Source organism: Crocuta crocuta, unplaced genomic scaffold, assembly GCF_008692635.1.
Source record: "Crocuta crocuta isolate KB4526 unplaced genomic scaffold, BGI_CrCroc_1.0 scaffold693, whole genome shotgun sequence".
NCBI lineage: Eukaryota > Metazoa > Chordata > Mammalia > Carnivora > Hyaenidae > Crocuta > Crocuta crocuta.
The window spans coordinates 1,251,638-1,275,793 of record NW_027527545.1 but is presented as its reverse complement, the minus strand read 5'-3'; the positions used below and the strand labels follow the sequence as shown (position 1 = coordinate 1,275,793).

The window sequence follows — 24,156 nt, the reverse complement described above, 5'->3', positions numbered from 1 at the left end:
GTGTTAACTAGCTGCGCCACCTAGCTGCGGCGTCTGGGAGTGCCGCGCGCCGTTCCCCCGGGGTGCGGCCCCTGAGCCCAGCTGCCCGGCTCTCTGGAAAGCCCCATCTGGTCCTTCAGGGCATTGTCACTGTGGAATTCGGCACCTGCCAACCTGGAGGGTCGATATCTAGCAGCCCAGACTATCCCAGCCCAGAGTCTGTAGCTGCCCCTTGACAGGTGGCCAGGGCCAGCCCCAGTACTGTGTGCAGGTCCGAGCTTCTGGAAGATGCCCCTCGAGCCGCTGTTCAGGGTCATAGCAAAGCTGAGATACAGGGTCCTGGAAGCTGACCTCCTTGCCCCATCTGTGCCTTCCTTACGTGTGTCTGGCGCTTTAGAGAGTATGAAACCATCGGGTCTTCTCTGTGAAACCCCTGCTCACAGCTCACTGGGTTGAGGCAAGTCTGGCATGTGTTGCTCAGGGAAGGAGAGGAGGCCTGGGAGGCCACCGGGTGCCTAATGACAGCAGGTCCAGGCCCAGAGCTCCTGGCACCCTGAGCTGTTTAAACTCCCCCCACCCCCTCCCCGGGAGGCCACCTGCCTACCCCACTTATTCAACCCAGCCTGGGCTTTCAGGGCTGTATGTTGGAGATTTTGAGTCAAAGGCCCAAATTCTTCATGTCTTATCTGGACAGCTTGGGACAGTGGCTGCCTTAAGGCCCTGGGGTTGGGGAGTGGGGAGCAGAGCAAGCTTGCAAGCTGTCTCCCTGTCCTGCCCTCCACAAGGACACTCTGCATCCTTTGGTCAGTCAAGCCCTCAGGCATGGGGGGTATGTGGCCAAATCCTGCACTCCGGGCCCAACTGGGCTCTGCAGGGGAATTAGTGGCACGGGGGTTTCCACATCAGTTCCTGGGGGTATAGAGTGTCAAGGATGGACCTGAAGGAAAAGCTTTCTCTTGGGAAGTGGAAGGTGCCCAGCAGCTGGTACTTCCGTCCCCTGGCGGGTCAGTGCAGCTATGGTTGGAAGAAGGACCTAGAAGGATCTATTTAGAGTCTTGTTATCCACTCCCAACTGCACTTCCAGGTGTGGTGGATATAGTAGTGAACAAAACACTGAGAGGCCTTGACTCCAAGGGGATGATGGTCTGGTGGGGTGCTCCCATCCAGGAAGCCCTGGCCTGGGAGGTCTGGTGGCCAAGTCTGCGGGGCTCTTGAGCCCTCCAAACCAGACTTTTGCACTCCGCCAGCCCTGGCCCGGCCAGAGGCTCCCAGTGGGGATGGGATTTGAAGGAAGGGCTACTTGGCCTCCAGGCTCCAGGCAGAAGTTCTCCACGTAGATATTTGGTTGTGGTAGATGCTTGCGTTTGCTGCCCTTCCATGGGCCCAAGTCTGTCTCCCCACAGAAGGCATGTCCTTGGTTAAAGAAGCTCCTTTGGAGTCACCAGCCTGAGTGTCAGTGCTGCCCCTCGGGGGCTGAGGAAGTTAGAGTACCTGAGGGTGGGAGGCAGGTGGCCTCGGCCTGCTCTCTCTTAGGTGGGTTCTCCTTCCCCAGGCCCCCTGGATTCCCCTTAGGAAAGGGGGGCAGGTGGGGTAGGACTGTGCTCATGGCCATAGAGAGAGAGGTAGCATGGACCACGAGGAGGCCAGGGAGTCCTAGTGTTGCCCATCCTCACCATCTTCTGACCAGCCTGTCCGTCTTTCTGTAGGTAAGGAGACTCCCCGTGCAGGAGGCTTGTCCTGCCCAGGGCTGAGCAGAACTTTCCTCTCTGTATGGACCCGCTTCTCCCACCTTCTTTTCCTGGGCAAGTGTTCCTTTTCTGCCTCTTCTTCTCATTCTTTGCTTCCCCTCCCTTCCCCGGAACATCGCAAGGGCGTATGGGCAGAGGCTCGTCGGCCTGGGGTCTCTCCCATCCCTCACCCTGATGAGTGCCCTCTGTCAGATGCTGACTGTGGGCCGCACGCAGCACGTGTGAGGTTATGAAGCCCCCGCTGAGGATTTTCAGGAAAGGTTCCCCCCCCCCTTTTTTTTTAAAGGAGTCATTTCCTCCTTTACTTTTTCTCTCTCTGCCTTCTTCCCTTTTTCCTCCCTCTTGGAACCTACTACTTCTCGGATTCTTTCTACTGTAGCCTTGTTTTGAACTGCTTTGCTTTGGTTCTGATTTTCTGTCTTGGCCTCTTCCTCTCTTAGTTTTTTTTTTTTTAATTTAAAAAAATGTTTTATTTATTTTTGAGAGAGAGAGACAGCATGAGCAGGGGAGGGTCAGAGAGAGAGAGGGAGACACAGAATCAGAAGCAGGCTCCAGGCTCTGAGCTAGCCGTCAGCACAGAGCCCAACCCAGGCCTCGAACCCACGAACCGTGAGATCATGACCTGAGCCAAAGCTGGACGCTTAAATGACTGAGCCACTTAGGCGCTCCATCTCTTTTAGTTTTAATTTTGTCTTTCTGCCATTCTCTTGCTCTGGGGTTCACTGATTCCTTCCCTCCTTTTCCCAAACTCCCACTTGGGCCAGGTATGTCCCTCGAGTAGCCTCCAGAGCTTCTGTACCCCGCTTCTCACCCCTGGTTGGCATTAGTGCCCAGAGGACTCTGTACCTTTACAAATAATTAGACCAAGGGCAAGTGTATTTGGGGGATGGGGGGAGGATGATGCCTGACCCTGGGAGGTGGGGACACTATTAATAGTCCTAAGAGCAGCTGGAGGTGGGGGCAGTTGTCTGGCCAGGCCTGGCCTGGGCAGCTCAAAGGGCCAGAAAGGGCAGCGCTGGAAATAGAGAGAGTGGGTGGGGGTGGGGGAGCAGCTCCGCGTGCCCCTAGCCTGCATGGGGGCACACCCTCCTCAGGGCCCATCTTTTCTTGGTGGCTGGGTCCACTGTCAGTTTCTTTCAGGCTGAGGAGGGGACAGAAGCTTTAGGGGCTGGGGGCCACTTTTCTGGACCCCGCTATTACGGGACTCCTGGCCCCAGGCCCTCCCGGAAATGTTGGCTGCAGCCGGTGGCTGAGTCGTGGCAGCAGCCGGTGCTCCCAAGAGAGGTAGCCGGCACCCGTGGGGCGGCACCTGTGCTTCTGGGGTCCTCAGCTCTCTCCACCCTTAGGGCTGGGCTGGGACAGGCAGGGCCTAGGGCCCAGCGTCCTCAGAATCCAGGGGCACAAGCATTTTCTCCCCCTTCCTGTTGGCCTTACCCATCCCCCGGGTAAGGGGATTTCCAATGTGGTGGCCATCCCGAGAGCAACTACCGTGGCCGCGGACTCTGGCAAGGGACATGCCTGTAGAAGGCATCCCGCTCTTTTATTTCCAAAGAAACCTCTCTGCCCTCTTTGCAGATGGGAATGGGCCAGGCCCTGAGGGAGCCCTTCGGCTTCCTGGCTGTGTTCTCTGGGACAAGACACCAAAAAATAGTAATCTAGGGCATATTTAATGTGTCATAAGGAGTACGTGCTCCAGAGGGCAGGGAGCTGAGGGCCAGCCCGTGCGCGGAGCAGGAGGAGGAGGAGCAGAGTTTCAGCTAATGGAGGTGAAGCACCTTTTACCTGCTCCCTCATTTTCCTCGCCCAAGCACCCTAGGTGGTGGGTGGCATCTGCACTTGACAGAGGAAGGAACAGCTCAGAACTTAGCCAAGGTCCCTGGGCTGGTAGGTTCTAGAACATGGATGTGACCTCAAGAGGAACCCCTTTCCACTGTCGCTGGATGTCCACCTCTATCCCTCCTGCCCTTGGTGTGCCCCTGTCACCCCCTCTTTGCTGGGGTGAGCCCCCCACCCAGAGCAGACATGGAGTCCAGACCAAGGACATCTCCCTAGATAGGCCAAGGGAAGGCTCTGGGCAAAGGTGGGCCAGGGCCTGGCTCCTGCCTCCCTCCTCCCCAGGGGTCCTTCCCTTTGGCTTCTTCGGTAGTGGCCACCTCACCCCCAGTCCCTGTCTGGCAGGAATTCTGGTCTGATGGGGTTTCCTAGCCCCTGGGCACCTCTGGAACATCCCAGATGGTGTTACTGCAAGGCACTGGGTCTGCTTGTTCACAGAGAGCCATGGAGCATTGATGTCTGAGGTGCTGCAGGGTGATGCTGGGTCCCCTGCAAAGGGCAGACCCCGGATGAGCCCGCAGGCCCGCCTGTGTCTCTCAGCGCTGTTGGGCTTGGAGAGGCCCTGACCGGCTCACCGCCCTGGGCTTGCCCCTCCATCCACCCGCCAGGTGCTGTGCCCTGCACCGCCTCCTTCCTCCTCTCTCCTTTATTGGCCATTGTCTGTCCTTCCTTGGAGTCAGCAGTTGGGCAGCCAGTTCCCCTGGGCTTCAGTGACCAGGCCCCTCTCTAGTTCTTCCTGGGCTGGGGCAGTGCTAAGGAAGATTCTCCCATCGGGTGCGGGGCGGAGAACGCTGAGCAGCTCACACCAGGGGAGCACCCAAAGGCACCAGGGCGCCTTGCCTGAAGTCAGCCTTTGGAGCCCATTCTCCCGGTCTCTTGGGCACCAGATGAGCCCACCGACTTACCTTCTCCCTCCGGCTGTCCCGCTGCTGGGTGCTGAGCCCTGCAGCAGCCGGATCTGGCGCTCGCTCCTGGAGGACAGGACCACAGACGGCACTGGTGGGGGCAGGGTGGGTGGGGGTGGAAAAGGTAGGGCTTTGCTGCCAGGCCCTGAGACTGGAATGTCCCATCCAGCTATTCCCTGCGGCCTGATCTGTTGTCCCTGCCCCACCCACCCTTCATAGCCTTCTAGAGCTCAGGCCTCAGGAGGCGCAGCCAGAGCAGGTCTAGAGGATGCAGGTGTGTCTGGCACGCAACCTTCCTCCCCTGCGCAGGTGACTCAGGTCAAAGGCTCAAGCCCCTTCAGATCCATGAGTAGAGGGGGAACAAGGAACAGAGAGGTGAAAGTGATGAGGGGGTGACATGTGTGCCCGTCCTGCCCCTGGCTGCACCCCTGCCCAGACCTTCGGGGCTGTGCTCCCTGGTCATGCTTCTGTCTCCCCCCATGTGGGGCTCTAGGGGTGACAGGAGAGGGGTAATCCTCAGGACGGCTCTGGGGCCCGTGTGTATGCGCACGCAAGAGTGGGCTGGAGCGCAGGGTGGAGAAAAGGAAGGAAAGATCCTAGAAGCCCCCCTGGGCCTGGCCCGCGCCGGGCCCCTCCCCTCTTTGCCCTCTGGCTGCCCTACACTACCAAGGGCTTCCTCGGTCCGTGGGTCTCCAGTTTGCAGAGATGGGGAGAACCCCTCTGTGACCCGTCTCCCTAGCCCCCCATCCGTCCACCGCTCCCCTCCTCAGGGTGTCTCAGATTCTCAGACTTAGGTTTCAAGAGGCACAATAGTTACATTCTCCAGCCCTGATTGCTGCAGGCCAGGCCTCTGGCTCCCCTTGAGATTGGGTTTCCAGTGCCCTGGATGCTCCGGAATCACAGAGGAGGGGGGAGATGGTGAGGGGGAGGGGAGCGCCACGCAGGGGAGGGCCAGGGTCAGCTCCTGGATTGTCTCGGCCCTTCAGAGGATGCCTCCCCCCCTCAGAACAGCGTACACCCCCACCTGCTTCTGGAACCTCAGGCCTGGAGAAAGCCAGGGGCAGGGCAAGCAAACCACAAACCCTGAGGCTTGTCCTCTCTAGCCCCCAAAGGTCAGAGGTCCAGCAGAGCTAGAGGTGGGACCACGTTCTGAGTGCATCGTCTGCTCCTGCCCCTACCGGGCACCGGAAATTGCTGGTTGTCTGTCCAAGCGTGTGCACATGTGACTGTGCTTGCCTCAGTACACGCACGTGTGGGTGTGGTTGAGCTGGGTCTTTCCGCCTCTCTTGGCCACCTAGGAGCTCACTCTGTCAGTGATGTGCGTGGAGGCAGCCGGCCAGCAAGTTACATGCGGCCCCTGTCGCAGAGAGAGTTTGTTTCGGGTGGGAGCTGAGGCCGAGTGTTCCCTGCAGCGAAGCAGGAATTCCTCCTTCACCTAGTGGGAGCCATAAATACCTCCCCGTCTGTGGCTGGAAATATACATACACACATACAACGTGCTGTCACTTGGGGTTCGCATGCCACACTGGGCTCTTCCGGCTGCTAAAGCTTCCCCTCCAGAGCTCCAGTGAGGTGTCCCTCTTGGATACACACACGCACACGCACACAGAAGCAGGCAAGGTCAGGAGAGGAAAGAGAGCTGGAGAGAGGGAAGGTGAAGGAGAAGGAAGGACAGAGAGGAGCGCTGAGCCAAGACGGAGAAAAACGAGACCAGAAATGGGATTCCAAGAGCTCAGTCAAGGAAGTAGTGGGGCGTCAAGGGCTGAGAAGGTAGAGCTGGTGCAGGGCTGAGAGAGGCAGAGCTGGAGGGGGAGCTTCGTGGCTCTTCCGGGGATTATGAAAGGACCTAAGGAAGAGAGGGGTCCACGCTGCCTGCCGACTGCTGGCCAAGCTTGGCCCGGGTCTGGGCATTGCAGAGGCCACAAGCCATTGGTACAGGGGGGTGACCGATGACCTGTGTGCAGATGCATGGGGAGTAGCCCCAGACCCAGGAGCCATGCTGAGACAGAGTCCACATCTGTCACCTGCCTCTCATAATCCTCCCTTCCGGAAGCCTCCACACTGGCTCTCGCTCCTGGAGGTGGCCTCTGCCTCAAAGATGTGGGTCACACGAGTAGCCCAGGTCCCAAGCAGAAGGGCAGTCAGCAGAGCATGTCCCTGTGGGTGACCTGAGCTGGCGTAACCCTCGCCAGCAGGAAGAATAAGCCGTGAGCTCCGAGATTCTCTCCATCCCCAAACCTGGCTCCGGCTCAGGGGCCCTGCTGCCTGCCTGCCCAGGGCATCCATCCCAGGGCATCAGACACCGTGGCTGGACCGTTCTTAGGGGACTGTGTCTGATAGGCCTCATGTAAAAAAGCCTAAAACCAGAGACGTTGCTTTCTGGTCCTCAGCGCCAGGATAGAGGGAAAGGTTGAGCTGTGTCACAGCCAAGAGCAGGTAGTGCTGCCCCTGGCGGCTCTGTCGCATCTCCAGTCTCTAGGGTGTGGAGGCAGCAGTAGTCTCTGCAGAGAGGTGTAGGCAGAGGGGTTAGGGCTGCTCTGCCGACCTTGGTCAGGGTGGCCCTGAATTGGGGGTGTGCACTTAGGGTCCCCACTGCACTGGCAACCAGGCTGAGGAGAGGTGAGGCCAGAAAGGCTTCTGGGGGATGTGGCCCTGGAGCCTGGGGAATCAGAGTGATGGCCTTTGGGGGGGGGGGCCTGGCTGGTTGGGGGAGGGAGGGTAAAAGATGGAGCTGGGCACCTGTCTGCCTTGTGCTAGCCAACCCTGTCCCTGCCCCTCCACTGGCCCACAGGCCACCAGCTGGCCCATTATCCCTGGCGAGGAAGAACACACTGGAGGGGGCTCCCGTGCGGCAGCAACTCACTCATGCAGACCGGCCCGGCAGGGACTGCCAGGGGAGAGCCACCCTGATCTGGGTCGGGGGCGAGGGGAGAAGGGGGGCCGTGGAGAGAGGAGCCCCTGCGGCACAGCAGTCAGGTCTCCTCCTGTGCTGTTGGCAGGGGGCAGCGCGTGGGGCCTGTGAACAGGAGATAAAGAGTTCAGGCAGAGGGTTTTTTCTCACTAACCGTGGATTTGTATGTTTGTTCAGCTGGTGGCTCTGATAAGCCCCATTCTGCCAGATAAAAGCTGAGCAGCCATGAGGCGGGGTGTGGGGAGGGGTGTCATAAAGGGACCTTCCTCCTGTCTGTCCTGAGGCCTGGGGTTATCCCCTCCCCCAGGGAGCCCAACAGGGAAGGGAGTCAAGATGCTGGGGTGCTGTGCTCCCTTGGTGTGCTAGCCTGATCCCAGAGGGCTTCTGATCCCAGAAGGTGGCCTGGGGCAGGCCCCGACCTCCAGGCACGGCTCCCCAAAGGGCCCACGAAGGCTGGCCCAGCTGGCTCCCGTCCCTGGGGTGGAAGCCTGTCCACCAGGGCCCGGTGGCCTGTTTGGGCCCCGCATCTGCCATATGGGTTCCTGCCAGCCCCCTGCCCCTGTCCGTCCAAGGCGCACGCACCCCTAAGCCCACTGGGTGCACGGGGGCCTGCCCCCATCATGTCCCTTACTGTCCTGTCAGGGCAGGGCTCCTCGTTGAGCCCCTGGGCCTGGGGATGGCTTCGGCTGCCATGGTGTCCCTAGGGCCCCTGCCTTAACCCTCTCTTCCCCTTCTGCTGGGTGCTGGCCCGGAGGACGAAGGGGGCGCTGCTAGAGGAGGACGGTGGGGCCCTGGCCAGAGCTGCCCATGCTGCAGGGCTGCCTCCTGAGCCTCCGAGCCTGGGTCCAGATTTCCAGTGTTTCTGCCTTTTGTCCTGGAGCTGAGCTGAGCATGCCGGGGGCCGGCGGGGGGGGGGTGGGGGGGCGGNCAGCCGTAAGATGGCTGCCAAGGGCTAAAATGGCTGCCAGCAGCGCCTGGAGGCGCGTGGCAGCGGGCCTCGCCCGCGCTGGGTCCTCGCTCCCGCTCGCTCCTTTGCATCAGGCTAATAGTAATAACAGCAGTAACGGTTCGGGGCAGTGTCCTGGTTTAGAAGGATTTCCTGTCTATCGCGCTCTCCTGGAGCCCCATTTGTCTCTGCCTTCGTCGCTGGCCCATCTCCATCTCTTTGTCGGGTTCCCTCTAGCCTTTCTGTCCTTGGGCTGGATGTGCGCATGCGCGCGGCTTTCTGCCTCCACGTGGCCATTTTCAGGGGCCCTGGGACCACACCCATGGGGGGACTCCTCTGTCTCCTCCAACTCCACCGGCCCAGGCCCGGAAGGCTGGCGGGGAACGAGTTGGTCCCAGGATGGGTGGGGTCAGTAGCAGGGGCTCCCGGGCGGCAGAGCCCGGAGTCTGTGCCCCTCAGCAGGCTCCGTGTGCCGGTCCTAGGCTGCGCCCTTCCTAAGTTTTGAACGGAGGAGAGGGCAGGCCTGGGAGAGGGAGCAGGCTCGGGGTGCCAGTCCGGGAAGGTTCTCCACTGGGCCGTCCACCCACCCCCTCAGCCCCTCACCTGCTCCTTCCTGGACAAGCTGGGGGTTGAAATCAGGCCCAGATAGCCGGGCATAGGCCAAGGTGAGAGAATGACAAAAATCATACCCACAAGGCACCGTGGCACAGGAAGGTTGCCCTCCTGGGGGTGTGGGGGGAGACCCGGCAGGGCGAAGAGATGGCCTGGGATAGGAATCGCCATCCCTGAACACACCGCAGGGGTGAGCACGAGGGGAGGTGTGGAAGGCTGAGCCCTAATCTGGAGGGGGCGAGGGAACGGCCTTAGCACTTTCCTTGTAAACCTCTCTGGTTTTTTGATTTGTGACAAGATTTATTATTATTTTTTGGAATTAAAAAAATAAACTGAACAGGTAAAGAATGGAGGAAGTGGGGCCTAAAACTGTCCTGTAGGCAGCCTGTCCTTGCCCATTGGTCACATTGAGGCAGGTGACCAAGAACTTGGCCTGAGCCAAGGCTGGGCCTTCACTCCCATAGGGATGCTGTTCTCACCAGCCCCTGTGACCATCACTCTTCCGTCCCTCCTGAGTGGCCCAGGACACCCTGCTGCAATCTCTTGGGCCCACGTCGTCTTCTTTAGGACCTTCCTTGCCGGTCACTACCCAGTGTGAGCCGCCTGGCTGTGAGGCCAGCGAAGGGTGGACTCTCTGGCCGGTAGGCTGACCTTGGGGTGGTGGGAGAGACCCAGGGGGCAGGGCCAAAGAGTTGGGCAAAGCCCTGGCTGATACCAGGGCACGGTTTCCTGATGCCACCCCCACGTCATCCTCTTGTGAGCAGCCCTTTCTTTACCAAATGCCTGTCTCCCTCCTGCCCCTCAACCTGCCCTGGCCCCCCTCTGCCACCCTCTCGCCAGCTGTCGTGCCTGGGCAGGCACTTTGGAGGTCCCCATTGTGCCCCCGGCACACAAAGCTTTGAGGACCTGGGGGGCGGGGGCGGGGGGGGGGCTTTCCCAGGCTCAGCAAAATATTCACACACACGCTCCACCCTGCCCCGGCCCTCTGTGAGCTCCCACCGCACAATGGGCCCTTGTCTCGGGGCTCCCTCTAAGCAGCTGTGGCACTGGGGCATGAGACAGCCCAGACAGGCTGGCACAGAGCGGGCGACAGCGTTAGGGCAAACCTCCCCCCTCTGTGTTGCCAGGCACTGCCTGTAAGCATAAAGGTGAGGGGGGGGGGTCAGGCTGACAGGAATGGCTGTAATTAATGAAGTGAGAGAAGGACGGGGCTGCTCCTCTGGGAGCTTGAGCTGAGGGGAGGATGGGGGACCCTTGGGTTCATCCCAGCTGTGCGGGGAGGTGGTCACTGGCTTCCTTCACAGGCACCCTCCTTGCCCTGACTCTCAGCCATTGCCTCCCACTTGAGGGCGACTTTGCCCCCGGGGTGCATGGGGCAGTGTCTGGCGACAGCTTTGGTCATCACCCGGGGTGCTACTGGAATCTGGTTTGTGGAGGCCAGGGCCGTGCCCAGGATGCCCCGCTGTGGAGAGTGATCTGGTTCCTGTGTCAGTAGTACTTCCGTCCTCCTCTCTTCAGGTCTCCCCAGGCCGCGCCCCTCCGACGAGAGGGGGCCGTGAAGGTGTTCACGGGGCCGAAGGGGCAGCTTCTCGGCTGTCGCTTGTGGGGCCCTCTGATCTTGACCTAGTCTCCCCTTTGTGTCTCCCGCAGAATCCGGACAATCAGATAGTTCAAACCAGCAAGGAGATGCGGACATCAAACCACTGCCCAACGGTCAGTGCNGTACCCCTCCACACACCCCCTGGGGGCCCGTGCCCCTCCACACCCCCTCCCCCTGGGGTCTGCGCCCCTCCACAACACCCAGGGGCCCGTGCCCCTCCACACTCCCCCCGGGGGCCCGTGCCCCTCCACACCCCTCCCCCCGGGGGCCCGTACCCCTCCACACACCCCCTGGGGGCCCGTGCCTAGCTTCTTTGGCCTGCCCTCCCCCATTGCTCCCCTCTGCCCTCCCACACCCTGGCCGACCTGGCCTCCCCTCTGCCCCCGTTTCTCCCCCTTTACTCAGCTGCTCCTCAGCCGGACCTCAGCTGATGTCCAAGGGGTGGGGGCTCCCCTGAAGCGTGCTCAGCCCCTGTGGAGACCTGAGGGCCCCGAGGGCCAGCCTGTGTCCGGAACATGAGGCTTGGGAGGAAGCGAGTCAAAGCAAGAGTGAGGAGAGCTTTAGGGAAGCAGGCAGGCAGCCCCTCCGAGCCTTGCCTGACTCACTCCCTTGTCCTTTCCACCCTCCAGGGCACTTAAGTTTCCAGGACTGTTTTGTGACTTCCGGGGTCTGGAATGTGACGGAGCTGGTGAGAGTATCACAGAGTAAGTGAGTTCTTTCTTCCAGCCGGGGCTGAGCAAAACAGATTGGGAGTGTAAGGAGGTGGGACTTGGACCCTATGTGCACCCCCTCCCCGCTGGTGGGGTCTAAGTAGGGGCAGACAGGACTTCCTGGGACACTGTGCCCATTGACACTGGGCTGGGTGGGGCTGAGGTGCCCAGAGAGCCCTGTCTCTCATCTCCACTATTTTGGAGGACAGAGATCACAACCAAGGGCTCCTCCCCAAAGACCCCCTTCCAGGAGGAAGCTTCTGGGGAGCTGCGCATGACAACAAAACAGGCCCCGTAGGGCCTTCCACACCTTCCAAACCTTCTCGCCTTCTCGCCCTCTCCCAGCTCCTGTTGCAACAGCATCAGGGCCCAACTTCTCACTGGCGGACCTGGAGAGTCCCAGCTACTACAACATAAACCAGGTGACCCTGGGGCGGCGGTCCATCACCTCCCCTCCTTCCACCAGGTGAGCCCAGGGCTCCGGCCCTCCCCTCCCCTCCCCTCCCCCGAGCTGGCTCGGGTGCTGCAGGCAGCTGTACCTCCAAGGCCTGGGTGCTTTAGAAGGTCACCCCCTGTTGAGGGTGTTGACTCCAGAGCAGGCTGGGCCCAGCATGCTCCCAAGCCCCTGAGCTTCCTGCTTTGTGCTGGCGCTGGGCATTTGGCTCTGGGGACACAAGCCCAAACAGGGCGCAGCTCTGCCTGGAAGGCCCTCCCAGTGGTGAGCTAAGAAGGCCTCTCTCTTGGGCAAGTGACATTTGAACCCAGAGGAGCCTCCATCCCAGCCAAGGATGGACATCCGGGTGGGACCCCTAAAGAGGGCTTTGGAGGCCAGAAGAAGGTGTTTCGACCTAAAACCCATGGAAGGGTTTTAGGTTTTAAGCAGCAGGTGCTGGGATGTGTGTTCTAGAAAGTCCCCCTAGCAGCAGCACGTATGCGTGGGGCTGACAGCCAAGTGGAGGCCCTCCCAGCAGGCAGGGGTGAGGAGGGCCTCGTGGGTGGGGCAGTGGCATGAGAGGGAGGGATGGAGCTGAGAGGTGTTTGGGAGGTGGGCACATTCAGCCCTTGTCAGGGGCAGGAAGGGATCCTGTGCTTTTTACACAAAAAGACTTGAGCATTTGGTTCATTGTGAGGTTTTTGGTGTTTGTTTTTATTTGTCACGTTATGATACTATAATGTTTTTGTATTAGTAATATTTTAATATAAAAGAACATAGTATCTTGATCTCTGAATTTTGTAACTTCCTTGGCATTTTTTTTGTCCCTGGCAAGTGCCTCTCGACTTACCCTGGCCCTGGGAACTGATGGGAAGTAGAAGGTGGGGCCACAGAAGCAGTCGGGGGGGGGTGCCCCCTCTTTGACTTGGACAGCTCAGCAGATGCTGGAATCACAGACTGGGAAGGGGCTGGAGGAGGAGGAGCAGAAGACGGGTGGGGTCCCCAGGGATTCTAGGGCCAGGCTAGTCCCGGGGCGGGGGGTACGCAGCGAGTGCTCGGAACTGCTGCTGTCGTCAAGCCACGCTCCCCACACGGCGGGTCATCAGTGCACACTGGGGAGCGGTTTGGGTACTGGCACGTCCGTTTGTCTTCCCTCATCCAACCTGATCCCTGTCCTCTTCCCCAGCACCACCAAGCGCCCCAAGTCCATCGATGACAGCGAGATGGAGAGCCCCGTCGATGATGTCTTCTATCCCGGCACAGGCCGCTCCCCGGCAGCCGGCAGCAGCCAGTCCAGTGGGTGGCCCAACGATGTGGATGCAGGTATGGGTGCCGCAAGGCCCACCCAGCGCAGGGCAGCAAGGGCCTCTCCGTCCCTCTCCATTTACCTGGCCGGCCTCCCTCTGCTTCCCCTGCTGTGGGCGGCACTACTTGTCTTCTTGCCTCCTGATCTTCCAGAGGAGGGTGGACCAGGCCAAAGGAGGGAGCAGAGGCGGGGAGCGGGGCTGTCACTGAATCGGCAGCAGAGCCCACAAATGTGGGGGCATCGAAGCAGAGGTCCCCGACGCCGAGCCTCCTCGGCCCCCTAGGATGCCCTGGCTCTGTGGTCCACGTGGTTTAAAGCAGTTTCTGGTTTATTGACTGGGCACTATTGACATTTGGGGCCACATCATTCTCCACGGTGGGCCATCCTGTGCACTGTAGGCCATCGAGCAGTGGCCCTGGCCTCCACCCACCAGCCAGTGGCAACTGCCCCGTCCTCCCCAAAGCATAATGACCAAAAATGTCTCTGGACGTTACTGAGCATCCTCCGGCATAGGGGAGAGGAGATCAGAATCCTCCTGAGTTGAGAACCATTGGTCTGACGGGCCCAGCGTCACGGAGAGGAGCAGAGCCTAGGGAAGAATGACCAGAGTCGTTTCCCAGTCCCGCAGGAAAGGTAGGGAAGGGCGAAGGTCTAAGGGAAGCTAGCCCAGTCCTCTCAACACGCCCTAACCACCCCTTTCTCGGTGAAGTGACCCACCTTCACATCCGGTCTTGCTGGGAGACGGGAGATGTGAGCAGGCCCAGAGAGCCCAGATGGAAGGGAGGGCAAGTGTGTGCACGTGTGCGCTGGCACGTGTGTGTGTGCGTGCACGTATAAATGGATGAGGAGGCCGGCTGCAGGATGTTTCTGCCTGACCCACTGGTGGTACAACCTGCGTGTATTCTCGAGGCCCGGGCTTCTTGGGCCAGAGAGTGTGACCCACATGTGGGGGTTGTACACGGGGCACGTCTGCTCTGGTCAGGCCCGGGGCTTTGCCCTCAAAGCCGCAAGAGGAGGGTCTGACCCGATGTCCCCTTTGCCTGGTGTTTTCCAGAAGTGTCTCCACAGAGATGGGCCAAGTGGATGGACAGGGGCAGGAACTGGGGGACACAAGGCAGAGGGGTGGGGAGGTGCTCCTGCTTTCCTGCTGCCCAGACACAGGCTCCCTGGGGGGGAAGGCAGAAGTGGAACAGGGGGCACCGTAACCACTGTGAAGCTCCCCTCTGGGGGACAGCTCCCTGCAAGTCTTTGGGTGCCTCTCCCAGGGTTTCCTCGTGGCCAGCACAGCCCAGATGCTTCTCCGGGGGAGAGAGAAGGGGTTGAAAAGGCCCTGAAGACTCCCCAGCCAGGGCCTCAGTTAAGTGACTGTCCCCTCAAGGACTCCGGTGCCTTGAGAGCCACATCCACACAGCTGTGTCCTGGGGCTCAGCCCCCGGGTCCCTCTGCCCAGACCTGGTTCCCAAGGACATGTCCGCTCCCTGGCTCCCGCTCTCTTCTCGGCTGTCTGCTCTGGTGCCTGCCGTCCCTGCTCCTTCCAGCTGTCATGCCGCGCACGGCCCCAGCATCCTCCTGCAGCACCCGTGGCTCCCCGCTTCCCCTCTTCTCCTCCATGCCCGCCTCCCCCACCCCACTGTGTTGCTTCCCTGTGCTGCGACAAATCGCCAATTAAGCAGCCCAGCTGCAGGACAGGGAACAGCTGGGGAGGCGCTGTGCGGCCACGGGGACAGCTGTGCACAGCTGGCAGGGGTGCTCCCCACCCCCTCACCGTGCCAGCTATCAGGTGGCACACAGCTGCTGCCAGATAACACCTCTGCTGGCGGCTGGGAGGCCGCCCTCCCCCCCCGCCTCCCTCTGCAGTTAAGCCTGCAGCCCCCTTACCCCCCATCCAAACAGATCCTGTGCGTCTGAGATGGCAGCTCTGGAGACCTGCTCCACCTCTTACCCTCCCAGCCCTGGGCACGGCCTCAGGGCTCAGCCCAGGACCGGGGACAGACCCCCCCCGGAGGACCTGGCCCAGGGGCCCTGCTGTGTCATAGCATCATTTGGACATCGTGCCCTGGGCTCAGAGATGAACTGGGTTGGCGGCGTCAGGATCTAGGATGGTACAGGCAGAGCTCTGATGGGGTGTGCTCTGTGCCCCTGTCACCCCCCAAAAGCCGTCCCATCTCTGGCACAAGGAGCAGAGCAAAGCCTCGAAATGTCCCGTCCTCGGGATGCCCTGGCAGGGGAGTCCTCTCCTGTCCAGCTCTGCCCCCAGAGCCCACCCAGGCCCTCCAGCCCCTTCCCCACTCTCTTGTCGGTACGGTGTCACCCCCGTGATCCCTCTTGAGGACTGGTGGCTTCTTCCTACCAGAGCCTCCCCCAGTCCAGGCCCCACAGAACAGATCCCAGCCCGTGCTTCCTGGAGGTCCCCTCGGCCCTGAAGCTGGCCCCCTAGGGCTCCCCCTGCACACCTTGCCTGCCCCCTGCCCCTGCCTCCCACCCTTTCATTCTGTGCCCTCTGAACTTCTTATCCACTCGTCAGAGAGCAGGATGGGCCCCCTTGCCCATCCCCTCCCCAGCACACCCAAGGGCCCTCCTCTTCCTCTCCCATCAGAACTACCTGTAGCTGGCCAGTCGGAGCCGGAATTGGGCAAAGGAGGCAGGAAGGGGTGTGGTGGGGCAGGGGCAGCCGGGAGGGGGCCCGAGGAGAGAAGGAGCTAGCCGCTGGCTTCCCGCCCGCCCTTGCTGTCACCCCGGCCCGGCTAAACCTGCCCTGTGTTGCCGATTCCTCCCCCCAGGCCCGGCTTCTCTAAAGAAGTCAGGAAAGCTGGACTTCTGCAGTGCCCTCTCCTCTCAGGGCAGCTCCCCGCGCATGGCTTTCACTCACCACCCGCTGCCTGTGCTTGCTGGAGTCAGACCAGGTGAGAACTGCGGGGCCCGGAGGGGGGCAGCGGGGGAGGCGGGGGGCCCGCGGGCCAGGTCAGGGAGCTAGGGTGACCCTGAGCGCGTAGGCAGAGGGCCTGGGGACGGGCCTTCCCTCCAAGGCGGCACCCCTCACCTTGTTCCCAAGCTTCTCACCCCCCGCCCCCGGCGTGTGCAACTGTGCCCGGGCGCGTGCGTGTGCGCTTGCATGTGTGCCTGGATGCGTGCACACGTGTGTGCTGTGCGGCACAGGCCCATCCTGAGACCCTCTCCGACTTGCCGCGTGACTAGCGAGGCGTCAGGCCCGCTCCTGCCCAGTTCTTTCCTCCTGCAGCTGCGGGGGGGGGGGGGGCCAGGCTCCTCCCACGGCCCCCCTTTCACCCCTTCTGTCCTGGCTGCTGGCTGAGCCCGGGCCCGTGTGGGGGCCCAGGTTGACGAGAGCCCTCGTGGGGACCCAGGCTCCCTTCTCAGGGCCCCCCTGCCCTTCTCCGGAAGCGAAGGGCCGGGCCACGGGGGACGAGTGCTGGCACCTGGGTTGTTTTCCGGGGAGAGGAACGCGGGGAGAGGAACGGGCCGCTGCTGTGGGGGGCTGTCTCGCCTCGGTCTTGGGGGAGGGGGCTCGGTGGGCGCGGGGGGAACACCTGGGTGCTCCGGAGGGGATGGAATCGGGCAGGCAGTTGTGGGAGCCGAGCCCTCATCCCTGCCACTCCCCCGTTGGCTGTTTCTCCCCCGCCCTTGGTACCCTCCTGGCAGAAAGAAGCCCCTGCCCCGTGTCCGCCTGCCTGCCGTCTCGTGGGCCCTTCTGTAGGGCGCAGAGAAGAGTGAGGTTTACCCTCTCGGCTTCCTCCTCGGGGCCTCCTGGCTGAGAGCCCAGAGGCAGCCTGCGCTGGGGCAGGGGGTGGTGGCCGCGAGGTGGGGGCGGGGACCCCAGCCCTCCGAACAGGCAGCGGGAGCGGGAGGGCGGCAGCCCCAGCTCGGCTCAGCTTTTATGAACTCCAGAGAGAAGCCAAGTTCCCTCAGCCCCCTAATGAAACTGAGAGCAAGAGCGAGCTGATTGGAAACAGGCTGGAGGGGGAGGACTCGGCTCAGGGAAGAGCTGGGGCCTGCGCAGGGGTGGGAGTCGAATGTAGGGAGGACGCGTGTGCGTGTGCGAGGCCGGCGGGGCTGAGTGCTCAGGAACGGGGCCTGGGCACGGCGGCCAGACACACGGTCATTTGTATGCAGGAGCCGGGGTGCCTCCCACACAGGCAAGGGGCCCTGTCTCCACCCAGAGCCCGGGAGCTGTTGGCCTCCTGTGTCCCTCAGCCAGGCTCCCACCTGGGCCCCGGACCGGGGTGAAGCCAGTGCGGTACTCACCGTGACGCAGAGTGTCAGGAGGCACCGAATCCCTGGTCGTCAAGATAAATGATATTTAATGTCGGATTTTTAAAAATTAAAACCAGTGCAAAAAACATGTGACGAACGAGGATCAATGTTGTAAACAAAAGGGGACTGGCCTTGTGCTTGCCCCGTCCTGCTTGGTTCATGTCGCTCTGACACCAGCCCTGGTTCTAATCAAACTGTATTTACAGGTAGACAGGCAGCTGGCTGACAAGCCCCGGTTTGCCAATTTGACTTTTTAAAAATATTGCACTGAAGTGTTACTTACCTCGTGGGCACCTGGGTGGCTCAGTCAGTTAAGCCTCCCACTCTTGATTTCGGTTCAGGTCATGATCCCAGGGTCGTGGGATCGAGCCCCGCGTTGGGCTCTGCGCTGAGGGTGGAGCCTGCTTAAGAGTCTCTCTCTCTCCCTCTGCCCCTCCCTCAGTCATGCTTGCAAGCAGGCATGCTCTCTCTCAAATTAAAAAAAGGGCACCTGGCTGACTCAGTAGAGCTGCGGCTCTTGATCTCGGGGTCATGAATTCAAGCCCCACGTTGGGTGTAGAGATTATTTAAATAAATTTAAAAGATGTTACTTTTTTAACAAGTAAATTACTTTAAAAGGTAATTTACTTTTTTAAAAAAGTAAATAAATTTTAAAAACGTCAGTTGCTGAGTTACCTGGCACAGCTTTAAGGGTCTCACGGGAGGCCAGCACCCCGTCTCCCCACCCCGGCCCTGCTCCTCCCCCATTCTCCCTTTTCCTCTGGCTCCTCAGTGCTCTGCCTGACCGGCGGTCCCCCCCACTGCCGTCCATCGCGCCCCCACCTGCCTCCTAGGCCCTGATGCCCTTTTCTTCCCGCTCACATGCGCGCAGGGAGCCCTCGGGCCACAGCCTCAGCGCTGCACTTCCCCTCCACGTCCATCATCCAGCAGTCGAGCCCGTACTTCACGCACCCGACCATCCGCTACCACCACCACCACGGGCAGGACTCGCTGAAGGAGTTTGTGCAGTTTGTGTGCTCGGACGGCTCGGGCCAGGCCACCGGACAGGTGAGTCCAGCGGGCCCCAGGAGCCCCGCCACAGCTCATCTCCGCATCTGTCCGTCTGTCTCGGGGCTCACAGGGAGAGGGTCCAAAAGCCAGGAGCCCTGCTGGGGCTGGAGCAGCAGAAAGCCAGCGGTGCCAAACACCTCGAGCTTCTGGATCTGGGGGTAGGGGTCTGCGTATGATGCCAGGGTCTGTCTGTCACAGTCCAGAGAAGGGCAGGGCAGTGACTGGGCCCAACTTGCTCGGGCTCCCTGCCCTCCCCTCGGTCTCCGTTCCCCCAGTAGGAGTGTATCCATGACCTATCCGACCTGGCCTGGGCTCCTTACCTCCTAACACCCCTCTTCAAACCTCAGGGCTACAAGGATTTGGTAGGTTCTAGACCAAGGTCTCCCAACCTTGGCGCTGTTGGCATTTGGGGCTGTTCATTCTCTGTTCCGTGGAGCCGTCCCATACGCTGGGGGGTACTGAGCAGCCTCTGAGGCCCCTGCCCACTCAATGCCAGCAGCATCACCCCCTCTCAGCCCCGATGACCAAGATGTCTCCAGGCTGGGGTGTGCCCCGGGGCCATCATGGTTTCCTGGTAAGAAGGCCCTTGTGGAGGAAAGGCCCCCTTCCGCAGGAGCTGTCACGGAGGCTCCTGCCGGCAGAACTCTTAACCAGAGGCTCCCAAATCAGTCACTGTTCTGGAGCGAAGCCCTTGTGCTCCTCAGCCTGGGAGACACTGGTTCCCCACAGAGCTCTGACGCCCCACTGCCCTTGTCCGTCGGCAAGCCCGACGGCACGGTCACTGACAAGCAGAAACACAGGCCGCTCAGCAAAGGGGTTATTCCAGACGGTGGCGGGCCAGAGGCGACCCTTCAGTGGGACCCTGGTTCCCCCTCAGTCCCTGGGAGACCGCTCCAGGTTGGGACGCGGGTGGTCTCTGGACCTCTGGGAAGGTTCTAGAGCCCCAGCAGCACACTGCGCAGTGAGAAGGCCCAGTTCCTCTCCCTGCAACTGGTCGAGGCAGGAAACCGGCTGTGAGAGATCAGGTGGAGAGGATGCTCAAAGGGCCATGGTGGGGAATGGCGTTCGGAAGTCCGCGCCAGAGGCAGCCCAGGGAGAGCCATGGGCGGCCCTTGGCCACTCAGCCCAGTACTGCCTCAGGGCGCCCTGTGCAGACAGAGTAGGCATTTTCTAAGCGCTGTGTATTGATTTAGGGGCAGGGCTACGGCTCAGCCTCCTCGCTCTCGCTGTCCAGAACGGAAGCCAGTCCTCTTCCGTCTTGTGTCCTCCCTCCTTCCGCTTTCTTTGTTTCCTTTCCTCCCTTTCCCTGTGAGGTCTTCTTTTGCTGGCTCTGTAGCTCCTTAGCACACTCAGAGCCTCGCCCACCTCTCTGGACAAGCTCTGTCCACTCGCAGGGGCATGGAGGGAGAAGTGGCCATGACCCCCGACGGCTATAACACCTCCTTCAGCGATGCCAGCAGAGTCTACGGGAGCTGCCCGCCCATGTCCCAGCGTCCAAGAGGCCTGGGGTCTGGAATATGGATCAGAGAGGCCAGGAACTCTACCTTGCTTGCCTTCTTGCCCACAGAGGCAGCTGGGGGTTGGAATCCAAATGAGACTGACCTGAAGGACCAGTTTAGCCCAGAGAGCCAAACCTGACCCACAGGACCCTCAAGAGTATGGGTCAGTCCATCCTTAAGCATCCTGATGATGGCTGGGTCCTGAGCCACTCCCTTGACTTGACCATTCAAGATTAAGGGCTTACTTGGTCCAGAAGGTTTTCTTCTCAAGGCAGATGCTTGCTCCACGGATAAAACACCACAGACAGGAGGGCAGACAGTCACCCTGGTTAAACAGAGAGTCTAGCCCGGCCGGGGAGTCTCTCTCTGGGTTTCCTCTTGTGGCCTGTTGTGCCAAGAGCCAGGGGGTGGGGGTGGGCAGGGGGGAGGGCTGCCTTCAGTGAGCCTGCTCCATGGGGCTCAGCTTCTGAGAGAAGGCTAGAGACGCCACCAGGCTCTGGAGGAGGAGAGAGCCAGAGGTCCCGGGCTCTGCAACTGACCTGGTGGCACAGAGTGGCAGGACCAGGCTGCACTCATTCCGTGGCCACCTCCAGAGCAACGGTTCTCAGTCTCAGCCCGCACGAGAGTCACCTGGAGGGCTCACTAAGCATAGCTGCCCGGGCCTCGCCTGATCCTGCTTCAGCAGGTCTAGGGTGGGGCCGGGAATCTGCATTTCTTCCCAATTCCACAGTGATGCCACTTCTGGTCGGGTGACCCCGCTTTGAGACTCACTGATCCAAAGCCTAAAGGAGCAAATCCCTAACCTTTTTGAGAACCTGAAGTTACAGATCGTCTTTGGAGAAAAATACACGCGCACAGAAATGTCACAGTTTGCAGAAGGGTTCTAGGCGCGCCTGTGTTCATCCTTGGACCACAGCACGCGGCCCTGTTGGAGAAGAGCCGAATCAGTAAAGGCCAAGGCCAAATGGAGATACCACTCAGGAGACGCAAAGGGCAGACGGAGAATGCCTGGTTAGCTGTACTTCTGGCAGAGAGAAGAGGCCACCGAGTGAACGCAATGGAGAAGTCACAGGGCCTGGTGGGATGGCGTGACTCTGGGAGGCTCTGGGAAGACTGGTTGTAGCTCGGCCTCGCCCAGCAACACGGAGCAGCCAGGCCTGCGCCTTCATCTGTCAGAGGAGAGTGAAGAGCTATCCCTGCCTCCAGGTTCCTTCTAGCTCTTCACTCGTGAGGTTTTAAGGCACCACAAAATCATAAGACTTTGAGATTTTAAAAACCTCAACTCGTACCCCAATCAGAGCTGAGACATCCTAGCCTGGTTGGAAGCAACTTCCGGAAACTAAATGTCATACAGCAGCAGCTTTCAATGTCTGGCCATATGGGGCTGGGATTGGCTTTATTAAGTGCGATTAACGATTTAGATCCTCCTGAGGGGAGACAGGGTCTGAGGACTAGAAGGAGGCGCGGGCCACCCTATGGGAGCAACGGCTGCCTGGAAGGCCACGTGTCCCAGGGTCCTTGGGGGCCCAAGCCCAGGATGGCCTGGGGTGAAGGAGTGAGGCTGTGATCTGTTGGGATAGTCCTAGCTCCTGCCCTGGTGGAGGATAGGCAGCAGACAGCCTGTAGGAATGGGGGGAAGGCAGATGCCGCTTGCATTTCGGCCTCACCCCTGCAGGGCTGGAAACCCCTGCCCTCTGGCCTCTGCTTTTGCCTGCTTCTGAAATGACACCTGGTGCAAAGGGTGTCCAGCCCAGGACACAAACAGGAACCAGTAGCCCCTGCTTGCTTTCATCAGGGGCCTCTGAGTGCGCAGGAAAGATCAAGTCAAGGGAACCATTTGGAGGGATGATGTTGGGCCACGGTGCTGGTCATTAGCTGGTCATTAGAGATGAAGAGTGGTGGGTGGAACAGCCAGAGGTCAGAAGGGCGTGGCCAGCACCAGTCAGCTGCGGGGCTTGATGGCTTTCAAGTGCAGCAGATGGACTATCGGATTCAGCTCAGTTGGTGGGACTTGACACGGGCCGCACGGGCCACACAGGTGGAGTCTGCAGGTGTGTTGGGGAGCCTGGGAGGCAGCCTACTTCAGAGGCTCTAGTGAAGGTCAAGAGCAGCTTCGAAAAAAGGGGCAGAGAGAGAGATGGATGGTGGCTTAGGGTATCTTGCTGGCCCCACGTTGGGGATGGTGTTTTCTGGGTAGGCCTTGAAGGACATGGGAAAGGGTGTTGTAGACAGAGGGTTCTGCAGGGAGCGCGTGTGCAACTCCTGCTCAGGCTGTGTTCCCGGAAGCCCAGGTGGTCGGCAGTGGGAAGTACTTGGGGGGAGGGGAGTGTAGGGGCATGGATGGTGGAGGCACCCCATCTGGGCTCCACCACATGGGCCTTGAATGCTCAACTGGGGAGCAAGTATTTTATGTTACGTGCAGTCGGAGCTGTGGAAGGGAAGGGGAGAAGCCTGAGGACCTTTGGATATGGAGAGGAAGGTTGGGATGAGCCTGCTGGAGAGAATCCATAGGATCCCAAGAATCAGACAGACATGGTTATGAGTTTCAGGCCTCACCAGTTACAGCTGGGTGACTTTGGATAAACCACTTAGCTGCACGGAGCCTCAGTTTCCCCCGTTGTGAAAGGGGGAGAATAGAGTTTCCCTTGCATCAGGGTTTCCCACCCGTGACACTATTAACAATTGGATTGTTGAGCCTTTATCCTGGGAGCCATCTCGTGCACTGCAGGGTGTGTAGCAGCAGCCCCCGCCGCCACCCCCAAGACCCGACCCCCCAAGTTTTGCTGCCCAAAATGTCTCCAGACAGTGCCAGCGTCCCCTGCCGGGGCAGAACCCGCCCCACCGTCCCTGCCCCAAGCCATGGCTTCTGCCTTCCAGGGCTGGAAGGTGGGACACAACACAAGTCACGTGCCTGGTGCAGAGCTGAGCACTGAGACACTGAGCTGATGAGTACACGGTTGGCACAGGGGAGACCCTTCGGGAGTCTCACTGTCCTCGTCCGGGTGAGACCAGGGACCAGAATCCAGGCTTCTGGAGACATCAAGGGAGTAGACTCCGCAGGGTTCCGCCACCAACAGGAGCGCAGGAACCTCCCAAGGTCTCACACCTGGCTGGCTGCGTGGCAGAGCTTTGCCCCTCGGGACAGGGTCCCGTTTAGGACTTAGAGGTCTGGCCCAGCCCAGGCAGCAGGTAGTCGTCGAGGGGACCTCTGCTCCCCAGAGCAGCGGGAGAAGTGTGTCCAGAGCTCCAGGGAGGCGCGCTCTGCCCCTCCCCGCGGGACCTACGCCCCCTGAATCCCAGAGGCTGACGCACCCAAGGCCACGTACGGGTCTGGGGAGGAAACTCGAATCTGAGGCACGAGAGAGGAAATAAAGACAAGGAGTGGGCCTGCTGACCAGGCATCCCAGGCTTCCGAGGCCACTGTACAGGGAGGGTCTCTCAAAGAGCCTCTTGGGAACTGGACCAGCGATGGATTTTCCTCTCGGGCTGTTCTGTAGAGAATAGGCCGGCACCCCCGGGGTCGTCAGGCTGCCGGAGCCAAGGGAGAGCCCCCCCTCCGCCCAGCGCCCAGCATCTCTCCAGGCCATGATGTGGGGTGGACGCTGGAGGGCCTGAAGTTCTTGGCTGGGTCAGCTGGCCCCACCCCAGGGGCCCACACAGGGAGGCATGCGTGTGTGTTCCGGGGGCAGGTGGGGGGGTCAGCTGGTGCATCTTACCTGCTGAGGGAGAAGGTCTTCAAGAGCGTGAGTTCTAGCTGCAGCTGCTCATGTGGCTAGGTGGCATGTTTTAGTACCTAAAACATGTTTCCTAAGAAATAACAGACCACTCGTCGGACACCCCCTTTCGTCCCTCCCTCGACTTCAAAAGAGGACCACCAAAAAAAAAAAAAAAAGAGAAACACCTGAGAGACCAAATAGAAGCCTCACACCCTCACCCACCCTGTGCCCCGGAGGAGAGGACCCCATCCTGCATCTTCTACCGGGAGCGCCGGCTCTCAGCAGCGAGCTGGCGTGGCCGCGCAGGGGAGCGTGTGTCTGTGTGTGATGTGCCTTCATGCGTCACTCTATTTATGTTGTTCGCAGCCCAACGGTAGCGGCCAGGGCAAAGTCCCGGGGTCATTTTTGCTACCGCCGCCGCCTCCAGTGGCCAGACCTGTGCCCCTTCCTATGCCTGATTCCAAATCCACCAGCACTGCCCCAGACGGCGCCGCCTTGACTCCTCCATCACCTTGTAAGTGGACGATGAAACCGAAACCACAACGCCCAGCATCCCTGGCCCATCCAAACAGCCTCCACTGCAAAAAGAAAGACCCCTGCCCCGCCCACCGCCAAAGCGCCCCGGCCCAGGCTGCCATG

At 60.5% G+C, this 24,156-nt stretch overlaps 1 protein-coding gene across 3 annotated transcripts in view; it reads left to right on the top strand.

Moving 5' to 3' along the window:
- Positions 1 to 24,156, top strand: part of NFIX (nuclear factor I X) — a 79,808-nt gene that overhangs the window by 49,373 nt on the left and 6,279 nt on the right. For 2 of the 3 annotated variants that reach the window (XM_077765617.1, XM_077765603.1), the window contains 7 exons: positions 10,585 to 10,647; positions 11,164 to 11,238; positions 11,590 to 11,710; positions 12,864 to 13,000; positions 15,764 to 15,886; positions 18,124 to 18,299; positions 23,884 to 24,031. In XM_077765617.1, coding sequence (XP_077621743.1) covers positions 10,585 to 10,647; positions 11,164 to 11,238; positions 11,590 to 11,710; positions 12,864 to 13,000; positions 15,764 to 15,886; positions 18,124 to 18,299; positions 23,884 to 24,031 — 843 coding nt within the window. The remainder of the gene's footprint in view (positions 1 to 10,584; positions 10,648 to 11,163; positions 11,239 to 11,589; positions 11,711 to 12,863; positions 13,001 to 15,763; positions 15,887 to 18,123; positions 18,300 to 23,883; positions 24,032 to 24,156) is intronic. The other variant, XM_077765611.1, reaches the window with a different exon arrangement.